The sequence below is a fragment of the Hemitrygon akajei genome, chromosome 20 (assembly GCF_048418815.1).
Source record: "Hemitrygon akajei chromosome 20, sHemAka1.3, whole genome shotgun sequence".
Classification (NCBI taxonomy): domain Eukaryota; kingdom Metazoa; phylum Chordata; class Chondrichthyes; order Myliobatiformes; family Dasyatidae; genus Hemitrygon; species Hemitrygon akajei.
The window spans coordinates 35,239,843-35,252,003 of record NC_133143.1 but is presented as its reverse complement, the minus strand read 5'-3'; the positions used below and the strand labels follow the sequence as shown (position 1 = coordinate 35,252,003).

The following is a 12,161-nucleotide window of genomic DNA, read 5'->3' as shown; positions in this document are numbered from 1 at the left end:
ATGTGACTAAGTTCAATTGTCCGTAGATGTGACTTAAGAGCCATCAGACAAAATTTGACACCAAGTCATGTAATGACATTTCAAGACAGTTAATCAGCACTTTAGTTTAGTTAGTTTCAGGACAATGAGTTGGCAAAGAGTAAGAGGAATGCCCAAGCCTATCAGGCTGCATCTGTGGAAGGCAATGGACAGTCAATGATTTGGGTCAAAAAATTTCCTATCTTGTCTGAAAGATAGAGAGGGGATAGCCAGCATAAATTGGGGAAGGGAAGGGATGGAATAAGAGCCGCTGAGAAAAATGCCGATCCAGTTGAAAATGAATGGCAGGCAGGTGGAAGAGTGAAGAGTGAAAATACAGACTGAGGCTGAGAGGTGAAGTCACCTATCGTTAGGATAATGACTGAGCGAAAACAAGTTGCAAAAAGTGATCCAAGTGACTGGAAGCAAATCAAGCTCATTAAGCCTCAGTACACAGGTTTGACATGTAAATAAGAATCCCATTGCTACCTTGGCAACTGTACATGCAAACTGTGTACCTTTTTTAACTGCTTACTCTGTTAAGTAGTTAACCATTAACTGCACCTGGCTCAAGGGATTTTTGTGATTCTTGCAGGATGACACTAAATCTCTGACTCATTTAGTTTGCATGTCAGAATTCTAATAAGATTGCTAGCTCAGTCAACTACTGCCCAATAACAGCACAAGGACAAGTCTAGAAAAAGATTACCACACAAAGTAAAAGATTAAGCTCTTTGGGTTGGAGATTAACTTTAAAAAGAGATCCTAAATACAAAAGGCTCTTAGTACAGAGGCGCCAAGCCTCAGAGTATTAATTCTTCATTTCTCCTCTTATTACAGCAAAGTATTAAAATATCTGCAAACAACAGATCCCTTCAGAAATTGTATTATAGCTCTTCCTTAAAGAAACTTAAACATAATTCACTAGGCATCAAGTTTTTTTCAACAAGTGAGGAAGAAGTGCTACGATTTCCCCCCGCCCCAGTATATTATTGTGTTACGAATGTGCCACAACTCTGAGGGGCCGAAGGGTACAAAGTAGCCCCCTCCTTTTTGAGAATCGCAAGATCGCTATTAATTCAGGTCTGGGACTCAGGAAATGAGAGAGAATCCTCAAGGTTTTGGAATGTCCTGGCCCCTCAGCGATACAAAGCCACGGACAACGGCCATTGTCTCTTGGAGACGGAATTGTGTATTGAGTACTGTACTATTCATTGAAGCCCTCAAGGAATGACCAGAGTGGTCTGGTTGAGGGATTGCATCATCCCAACCTGATTGACATCTGAGACCCCGTGAGTAAGGATAAAAGAGGGTCTGGGGAACAACCCCTTCAAACGCACCAGGAGAGACGCTAGAAATCCCGTGACAGCGTTTAATAGCGACAGCCGGTGGGGGGTCCGCGTGCGTCCTTTTCCATTTGCCTCGGAATTGGCGGGCCTTACCACGGAAGACGGTTTAGCTAAAGAAGAGACCACCACCACCGAAATTTCGAAGGATCGACATCATAAAAAGGAAAAGCTGGCAAGTTTCAAAAATCTCTCCAGTCTCCAACCAAAAAGCTGCAGCCTGAATGAACTAAAGTGACTTTTATATTTCCATCGGACAATACATTATCCCCTACACAACGATAGAGCTTATTTCTTCTTATTATTATACCCGCACTTTTAGAGTTAGTATTGACAACGTATATTATCTGTATGTTTGCATTGATATTATTCTTGTGTATTTTTACCAATAAATACTGTTAAAAATAGTACCATCAGACTTCAACGGACCTCTCTATCTTTGCTGGTAAGTGACCCAGTTACGGGGTTCGTAACAATTGAAACTCTTTAAGGATTGAGCATATATCCTTCACACAAAATGCTGAAGGAACTCAGCAAGCCAGATCACATCTACGAGAAAGAGCATACAGTCGACATTTCAGGCTGAAACCCGCCATCAGGACTGATTCCCAGCACCTGCAGATTTTCTCCTGTTTGTGTACAGATCCTGATCCGGTTACAAATGCCTGATTTACGGATACCTGTACCTCACCGTGAGCATTCCGGAGGCCAGCAGGGTTGGTGGGGATGGATTTGACGGCTGGTACAGAACTACATGCATCTTCTGCTGGGTGGAGATGGGGCATTTCCATGTGTCATCTCTCTCCACCCCACCACTCCGCTCCTCCTGCATCCCTCCACACCACTACTCCCCTTAAAGCAACAAAAAATGGGGGACTGTGTCTAGCCGAGCGGAACAAGATGCAGACTCACTCGTTCACTGAGTTAATGAGGTTAGCTGACAGTAGCTCTCATCACAGATGTTTCTGTTCATCTCTGATTTACAAACTGTTTGGATTACACTTGAAAACAGAAACTGATCATAACGTGGGGACTTCCTGTATTACTTTGCAGTTACAACTATCAGAAAAGACTTAATAGGCTAGTCCTTCCTCTCGTGAGCAGGCTGAAGGGATAAATTATTTAAGAGGGTAGAGTTAGAGCAAATGGTTAAGTATGAGTGAGTCCAGAGTTAGAGCACGCCAGTACAATTTAATCATTTCTAAAATCTAACAAGGATTACGAGATAGCACGTTAATCATATCGTTCCTTAAAGCAAAGAACCAGCTTAACAATTCACATTGTTAAGAACCTGGCTCAGCGATAGCTCTCTTTTCCAGGTCAGGGGGCTGTGATTTCAAGCTCAAGTGCATGACCAAGACAAGTACTTCAATGTAATACTGACAGTGCACTGTTCCATTACAACAGTCATCTATTATATGACATGCAAAATAATGTCTGCCAAACGAGTCCGGTCATTACTGTTTGTCAGAGCTTGCTACATGGAAATTGGGTGCTGTTGCACTTGCTGAAATGCAAAAGACTCTGGATACTGTAGATACTGTAATGTATGGATCTATTTCTTTTCGAGCAACGACCCCTGCTTAACACTACATATTGATCTGTTGTATGTGCAGCCGTCTAGTACGGGGAATAAAGAAGTTTCACCACTACCTCTACAGACAAAGGTTGAGCTAGTGACAGGTCACCAGCCCCTTGTGCACATTTTCAATCCCAGGAAGGGAATTCCAGTGATGACTGCGACCTGGTAACAATGTTGGGCACTATTCCTAGGAGTCCACTCTTATGACATAGAGTTCAAGGGTACCAAACCACACAGCGACACTGATGGCTTGTCACTTGTTCCTCTATTGGCAGCTGAAGAAAAGTCTTCATTCTGTGATCAGGCAGAAGTGTTCCACACCACATTGGTGGACCAGTTGCCGGTAACAAATTCCGAAATACAAAGGGAAACAAGGAATGACCCGACATTGTGAAAAGTCTATGAAATCACCCTGCCAGGATGGCAAGCTCATGGTTACCCTATGTTGGCAGAGTTCTCAGTGAGATGAGACCAACTGTCTGTATGTCAAAGAATGCTGGTGTGTGGATCTTGTATTGTGATTCCCTCTAAACTGCACACCAGAGTGTTAGAAGGTGTGCATGAAGGACACCTGGGTACAGTCAAGATGAAAAGTCTCGCCCAGAGCTACGTGTTGTGGCCGGGAATAAATAAACAAATTGAAGTCATGGCGAAAAGCTGTTCTGGATGCCAAAAAGTTCAAAATTCCCCACTACAGGTACAATTCGTTACACCCGTGGGTGTGGCCGTTGTCACCATGGCAGAAAGTGGATATTGACTTTGCTGGGCCATTCATGGACTCCATGCTACTGAATGTTGTGGATGTTCATTCAAAGTGGCTGGAGATACCAATGAAGTCAACCACGTCAGCAAAGACTACCTCTGCTCTGAGGACTATCTTCACCAGAAACTGCTTACCCGAACAAATTGTGAGTGACGTGGACCACAATACACGTCAGAAGAATTCCAACTGTTCATGAAGAAAAATGGCATCAGGCATTTCAAGTCAGCTCCTCACCACCCAGCAATGAATGGGATAGCTGAAAGGTTTATCCAAATCTTCAAGAAGTCCGTTAAAGCGATGGACAGGTTTCTCTACAGGACAAGGTGAACAACTTCCTTTTTGTGAATCGGAACTCTGTTCATGCAATGACAAATCAAACACCTGCAATGCTGTTCATGAACAGATCTCGTGTAGACCTCCTGTAACCAGACCTCCGGAGAGAAGTACAGAACAAACAGTCCAGCCAGTTGCCAAGTGAAGCAGCAAGAAGCTTCGAGATTGGACAGGAAGTCCTAGCATATGATTACCAAGATGACAAGTGGTCACCCGGTAGGATAGCTACAAGAACTGGACCACTGATAAACACAGTGGATGTTGGAGATCAGGCATGGAAAAGTCACGTAGACCAGAAACTGGTTGCTCAACCAAAGACATCCCAGCCGACTGCATCTAACAGGACAGACACATTACCATCACCAAACTATCCCGTCAGTGATGACGTCTCTGACAGCAACGTGACACCGGAAACCAAGAACATTGTCTTAGACGAGACACCTTCCAAACCTGATGCCACTCCACAGGTCCAGAGTAGCTATTCCGAAAGAAACAGAGCGCCACCCAAAAGACTGAACCTTTAGAACTGTAAAGTTAGTTATAGACTGTTATTGTGAAAGCGTGTTTATTTGGAATATGGGTTTATGAAAGGGTAATTGAATGTTTTGTACATATAGTTTTATGGTGCATTAATCTAAAGGGGTAGGAAGTGTAACGTATGGATCTATTTCTTTTAATGCAATAAGCCTCCTTAGCACTAGGTATTGATCTGTTGTCTGGCATGTGATGTTGTTCTCGCTCTCTCGCTGCAATGTGAATACGCCAGTTAATGCCATATTCCGCATTTGTGCTTTTATCAAATATATATCCAGTTGTCCACAGACACAACAGATATAGTTACCATTAATCAAATCCCTCCACTGGATAAACAATGGATTAATTAACTTTTGGGACAAAATTAAGAGCTTAGAACTATATTCTTATGATGATGATTTACGCACCAGGCCAGTCTGAAAAGGTCAAGGTGTCAGAGTCCGAGGCGAAGGATGGACAGGCTCAGCTCACTGCTCCGCTACGCACTAAACTAAGGGTCTGGCAACAGACTCTCTGTGGACTTCAGTTCAAAACCCCATTTGCTTGTGTTTATTGTTGCATTATCTGTTTTTTCTCTCTCTCTACATTTTGAATGTTTGACCGTCTATTTTTAAAATAATTTTTTTTGAGTTTCTTTGCTTCGCGGCTGCCTGCTAGGAGACAAATTTCAAGGTTTATAATGTATACATACTTTGATAATAAATGTACTTTGAACTTTGATATAACTGACCAGTAGTTCCTTCCTCCAACGCAGTTGTTGAGCCATTTGCAATGATGATCAAAGTCTGAAATGCATTTGTTACAAGTGCTGCAGTGTTTGGCTTTCATTCCTCTGAAAAACAATGAAAAGCAAGATTCAGCCAGGTCAGCACACAGCCATTTAAAATACCTTCTATCAATAAGGAAGCATATCTCATTTCACATTAGAACAGAATCTTTTGTTAACATGATAAAAGTGTTATAACATGCTAGCTGGTGTTTATGAAGGCAAAGAAGCACGCAGAGGTTATTGTGGGGGAGCTTTCAAAATGCAATCATTCTGTATACACGAGTTAGGAACCTATATTTTTACACCAAGCCCAACGAGAAAACCCTATTTCATTATTAGAACTGATGAAAATAAGGAGAAGAGAAACATTTGATTGTGATAGTCATACAGTATACAAGTGTTGTTCAAATATAATATGTAATTACTGTCTGGAGAATCAATATAAAGTGCAGTATTTAAAATTAAAACCAAAAGAACAAAGGGAGAATTAACAGAAAGTTATTCTGTGGTCTGGTTGGGAATGGATAACCAGACACAGTATAAGAGTTTTCAAAAGATATGCATTATTTGGAAAAGATACATTCAAAAGAGAAATAGCAGAGTTGGTTGCTCTTTCAGGACCTGTGTAAAGCTACAATTGTCCTCTTTGGAAAGCAGCCAGTGAGTGAGTGGGCCAGTGAAGGAGTGGAGACTTGAGGCTTTGACTCGAGAGGCTGAGGACGAGCTTCACTCCAAGTGAGGGAAGGCCGGGTAAGTTCCTTTCAAAGGAGAAAGTTTCAAAAGTTGAGGCAAGTATTGGGTAGGTCATGGCAGCTGAGATCGGCCCCGTGGTTTGTTCATCCTGCAGCATGTGGGAAATCAGGGATACTTCCAGTGTCCCTGACGACTATGTGTGCAGGAAGTGTGTTCAACTGCAGCTTCTGGCAGACCGCATTGAGTGTCTGGAGCTGCGACTGGATTCATACTGGAGCATCCGCGATGCTGAGAAAGTCGTGAATAGCACGTTCAGTGAGTTGGCCACACCGCAGGTGAAGGCTACACAGGCAGAAAGGGAAGGGGTGGCCACTAGACAGTGTAGCAGTAGGCAGGTAGTGCAGGAGTCCCCTGGGGTCATCCCCCTCCTAAACAGATATACTGTTTTGGATACTGTTGGGGGAGATGTCGCATCAGGGGAAGGCAGCAGCAGCCGAGTTCATTGCACCATGGGTGGCTCTGCGGCACAGGAGGAAAGGAAAAGGAGTGGGAGAGCTATAGTGATAGGGGATTCGATTGTAAGGGGAATAGATAGGCATTTCTGCGGTTGCAAACGAGACTCCAGGATGTTATGTTGCCTCCCTGGTGCAAGGGTCAAGGATGTCTCTGAGCGGCTGCAGGACATTCTGGAATGGGAGGGTGAATAGCCAGTGGTCGTGGTGCACATAGGTACCCACAATATAGGTAAAAAATGGGATGAGGTCCTACAAGGTGAATTTAGGGAGTTAGGAGATAAACTAAAATGAGGACCACAAAAGGTAATAATCTCTGGATTACTACCAGTGCCACGTGCTAGTCAGAGTAGAAATAGGAGGATATTTCAGATGAATACGTGGCTTGAAAAATGGTGCAAGGGGGAGGGATTCAAATTTCTGGGGTATTGGAATCAGTTCTGGGGGAGGTGGGACCGGTATAAACAGGACGGTCTGCACCTGGACTGGACTGGAACCAATGTCCTGGGGTAGCGTTTGCTACTGCTGTTCAGGAGGATTTAAACTAATGTGGCAGGGGGATGGGAACAAGTGCAGAGAGACAGAGGGGTGTAAAATGAGGGTAGAAGCAAAAAGTAGTAAGGTGAAAAGTAAAAGTGGCAGGCAGGCAAATCCAGGGCAAAAAGCAAAAAGACCCACTTTTCAACATAATTGTGTAAGGGCTAAGAGTGTTGTAAAAACAAGCCTGAAGGCTTTGTGTTTCGATGCGAGGAGTATTCGTAACAAGGTGGATGAATTGAATGTGCAGATAGTTATTAATGAATATGATATAGTTGGGATCACAGAGACATGGCTCCAGGGTGACCAAGGATGGGAGCTCAACATCCAGGGATATTCAATATTCAGGAGGGATAGACAGGAAAGAAAAGGAGGTGGGGTAGCATTGCTGGTTAGAGAGGAGATTAAAGCAATAGAAAGGTAGGACATTAGCCTGGAGGATGTGGAATCAATATGGGTAGAGCTGCATAACACTAAGGGGCAGAAAACGCTGGTGGGAGTTGTGTACAGGCCACCTAACAGTAGTAGTGAGGTTGGGGATGGCATTAAACAGGAAATTAGAAATGCGTGCAATAAATGAACAGTAGTTATAATGGGTGACTTCAATCTACATATAGATTGGGTGAACCAAATTGGTAAGGGTGCTGAGGAAGAGGATTTCTTGGAATGTATGCGGGATGGTTTTCTGAACCAACATGTCGAGGAACCAACTAGAGAGCAGGCCATTCTATATTGGGTATTGAGCAATGAGGAAGGGTTAGTTAGCAATCTTGTCGTGCGAGGCCCCTTGGATAAGAGTGACCATAATATGGTGGAATTCTTCATTAAGATGGAGAGTGACATAGTTAATTCAGAAATAAACATTCTGAACTTAAAGAAGGGTAACTTTGAAGGTATGAGATATGAATTAGCTAATATAGTCTGGCAAATGATACTTATAAAGGGTTGACGGTGGATATGCAATGGCAAGCATTTAAAGATCGCATGGATGAACTACAATTGTTCATCCCAGTTTGGCAAAAGAATAAACCAGGGAAGGTAGTGCACCCGTGGCTGACAAGGGAAATTAGGGATAGTATCAAGTCCAAAGAAGAAACATAAATTAGCAAAAAAAGCGGCACACCTGAGGACTGGGAGAAATTCAGAGACCAGCAGAGGAGGACAAAGGGCTTAATTAGGAAAGGGAAAAAAGATTATGAGAGAAAGCTGGCAGGGAACATAAAAACTGACAGTAAAAGCTTTTATAGATATGTGGAAAGAAAAAAGATTGGTCAAGACAAATGTAGGTCCTTTACAGTCAGAAACAGGTGAATTGATCATAGGGAACAAAGACATGGTAGACCAATTGAATAACTACTTTGGTTCTGTCTTCACTAAGGAGGACATAAATAATCTTCTGGAAATAGTAAGGGACTGAGGGTCTAGTGAGATGGAGGAACTGAGGGAAATACATGTTAGTAGGGAAGTGGTGTTAGGTAGATTGAAGGGATTAAAGGCAGATAAATCCCCAGGGCCAGATGGTCTGCATCCCAGAGTACTTAAGTAGCCCAAGAAATAGTGGATGTATTAGTGATAATTTTTCAAAACTCCTTAGATTCTGGATTAGTTCCTGAGGATTGGAGGGTGGCTAATGTAACCCCACTTTTTAAAAAAGGAGGGAGAGAGAAACCAGGGAATTATAGACCAGTTAGTCTGACATCGGTGGTGGGGAAAATGCTAGAATCGGTTATCAAAGATGTGATAACAGTACATTTGGAAAGAGGTGAAATCATCAGACAAAGTCAGCATGGATTTGTGAAAGGAAAATCATGTCTGACAAATCTTATAAAGATGTAACTAGTAGAGTGGAGAGGGGAGAGCCAGTGGATGTGGTATATTTAGATTTTCAAAAGGCTTTTGACAAGGTCCCACACAGGAGATTAGTGTGCAAAATTAAAGCACACGGTATTGGGGGTATGGTATTGATGTGGATAGAGAATTGGTTGGCAGACAGGAAGCAAAGAGTGGGAGTAAACGGGACCTTTTCAGAATGGCAGGCAGTGACTAGTGAGGTACCGCAAGGCTCAGTGCTGGGACCCCAGTTGTTTACAATATATATTAATGATATAGACGAGGGAATTAAATGCACCATCTCCAAGTTTGCGGATGACACGAAGCTGGGTGGCGGTGTTAGCTGTGAGGAGGATGCTAAGAGGATGCAGGGTGACTTGGATAGGTTAGGTGAGTGGGCAAATTCATGGCAGATGCAATTTAATGTGGATAAATGTGAGGTTATCCACTTTGGTTGCATGAACAGGAAAACAGATTATTATCTGAACGGTGGCCGATTAGGAAAAGGGGAGGTGCAACGAGACCTGGGTGTCATTGTACACCAGTCATTGAAGGTGGGCATGCAGGTACTCAGACGGTGAAAAAGGCAAATGGTATGTTGGCATTCATAGCAAAAGGATTCGAGTACAGGAGCCGGGAGGTTCTACTGCAGTTGTACAAGGCCTTGGTGAGACCACACCTAGAATATTGTGTGCAGTTTTGGTCCCCTAATCTGAGGAAAGACATTCTTGCCATAGAGGGAGTACAGAGAAGGTTCACCAGATTGACTCCTGGGATGGCAGGACTTTCATATGAAGAAAGACTGGATCGACTAGGCTTATACTCACTGGAATTTAGAAGATTGAGGGGGGATCTTATTGAAACGTATAAAACTCTAAAGGGATTGGACAGGCTAGATGCAGGAAGATTGTTTCCGATGTTGGGGAAGTCCAGAACGAGGGGTCACAGTTTAAGGATAAAGGGGAAGCCTTTTAGGACCGAGATGAGGAAAGACTTCTTCACACAGAGAGTGGTGAATCTGTGGAATTCTCTGCCACAGGAAACAGTTGAGGCCGGTTCATTGGCTATATTTAAAAGGAAGTTAGATATGGCCCTTGGGGCTAAAGGATCGGGGGTAAGGAGAGAAAGCAGGTACAGGGTTCTGAGTTGGATGATTAGCCATGATTATACTGAATGGCGGTGCAGGCTTGAAGGGCCGAATGGCCTACTCCTGCACCTATTTTTATGTTTCTATGTTGTAAGCAGTTGTAGTCTACTGGAAAGATATTCAGTCGACCTTCACTAATCCGACTACCTGTAATCTGGTTCCTTCGATAATCTGGCACTGATTTAAAATTTTCAGCGCAACTGTAATTTCAAATTTCCTGGGCCACTGTACCAATCTGCTGCACATTGTTTTGGTTGCGCTAGATCTGCTCAAGTGTTGGCACGCTCTTGTAAGCATTTATTAATATCATTTGCATGAGGCGCAGCCGCCCAGCACTCGCCCGTCTGACCCGCCAGTGGCAAGAAAGCTGGCACGCGCTGGGTCAGTCCGCCTTCTCGCCTGCTTGCTGGCTGTCGCACACTGCCCTCCAGTGTCGCCCAGCCGGCGCTCCGTTCTCTTCTGCCTACGACTTCAGATCAGACGTGGTGACCCGCTGAATATAAGCATGTTACTAAGCGGAGGACAAGAAACTAACGGGGATTCCCTTAGTGACTGCGAGTGAAGAGGGAAGCGCCCAGCATCAAATCCCCAGTTGCCTGGCAGTCGCATGAAATGTGGCGTATAGAAGATCTCCTTTCTCCAACTTCTGCCTCTCCTCACCAAGATGTGCGGCCACCAACATCAACAGTTTTTGAAGAAACTGTTGTGCCAGTTTCAGCTCCTGATGCTTCACTCATTTTTCAAGATGAAGATGTTAATAATCCTGACAACCCCACACTTGCAAACATGTAACTTTGCCTGAAGGTATATTAAACGTCTCACTTTAGAAGCAGAATTGCTCAACTGTTCTGTACAAGTTAATTCCTGTACATTTACCTGTACCTTTTATTTTATCTGTGCCTGTACAGTATAATACTTTATTAAAATTTCACTTGCTACTCATTTAATATTTTTGTTTCATTATTATCTAACTTGCACTGATTTACATGATATTTTAAAGGTATGATGAGGCAGTTAGCTATTGCTTAATGTGATCCTTCTGTAATTCGGCATTTTCACTAATCCAGCACTCCTCAGGTCCCAGTGGTGCCAGATTAGTGAAGGTCGACCTGTATAATAAGTTGAATGTGTCTTCTGAACTTTGTATTTACGTGCACCACTTATTGCAAATTTAATCCTGAATCTCAAGTCTCTAATTGCAAATGGGTAGGCTATATACTTTTAGTAAGTGTTTCTTTTTATCTCATTCACAAGGTGTGTGAGTACATAGCAAGGCCTACATTTACTGCTCATCACCATTAGCTCTTAAGAGAGGCAATAGGAAACCACAGCCTTCAACTGACACATTCTAAATTAGATTCAGGTTCTAGGATTTTGATTCAACAACTAAGAAATATCGAGTGCGTGCGTGCGCGCGTCTCTGTCTCTTGAAGGCCTATAGGTGCCATGTATTTGTAGCCTGTAGTTTGTAATTACCAATTTGTAGCTATGGGAATTATTGTCAAATAGGCCTTGATGAACTCTTACAGTGCCTCTTGCAGATTTTATGCATCCAGCTCACAAACAATAAAACTTGGACATAGCACAGGCTTGAGCCTCAAAATAATAAACAATCTTCACAGCAAAGCCAAGCTATGATCATCCTCAAGAACAGTGCCAAACCAGCACTTCTGGTCAGTAAATGACACTATCACTGCCAAAATCCTTGAAATCAAAACCCAGCACTTCACCATTGTCAGAAATATATCTATGTCGTGTGTCTTAACTGCTTATAAGGTTTACAAGACAGTTGAAGGGCCAGAGCAGGCTGTCTTCTTGCCAGGGTGCAGCTCCAATAGGCACTCAAAAAACTGAACTTTATTCAGGATGAAGCGACCCACTATCCCATCCCAAATGACCCGAATTCCATCACCAACACAGGAGCTGTACTGCACAACATCTACCAAAGGCACTGTAGCAACTCAAACTTCAACTGCATCTTTTAGTGAGCTAGGAAGGCAAGGGGAGAAAATGTATGGGAGTGTCTTCACTGACAAGGTCCCCTTCCACTCTGATAGCATCATAATTTGGAAATTTGTTACTGTTTTCTCTTTGCTG

The 12,161-nt window shown here is 43.2% G+C and overlaps 1 protein-coding gene across 7 annotated transcripts in view; it reads right to left on the bottom strand.

The window, feature by feature from the left end:
- zdhhc11 (zDHHC palmitoyltransferase 11) overlaps positions 1-12,161 on the bottom strand; it is a 123,090-nt gene that overhangs the window by 26,940 nt on the left and 83,989 nt on the right. For all 7 annotated transcript variants that reach the window (XM_073024161.1, XM_073024160.1, XM_073024162.1 and 4 more), the window contains exon 4: positions 5,307-5,408. In XM_073024161.1, the coding sequence (XP_072880262.1) occupies positions 5,307-5,408 (102 nt within the window). The remainder of the gene's footprint in view (positions 1-5,306; positions 5,409-12,161) is intronic.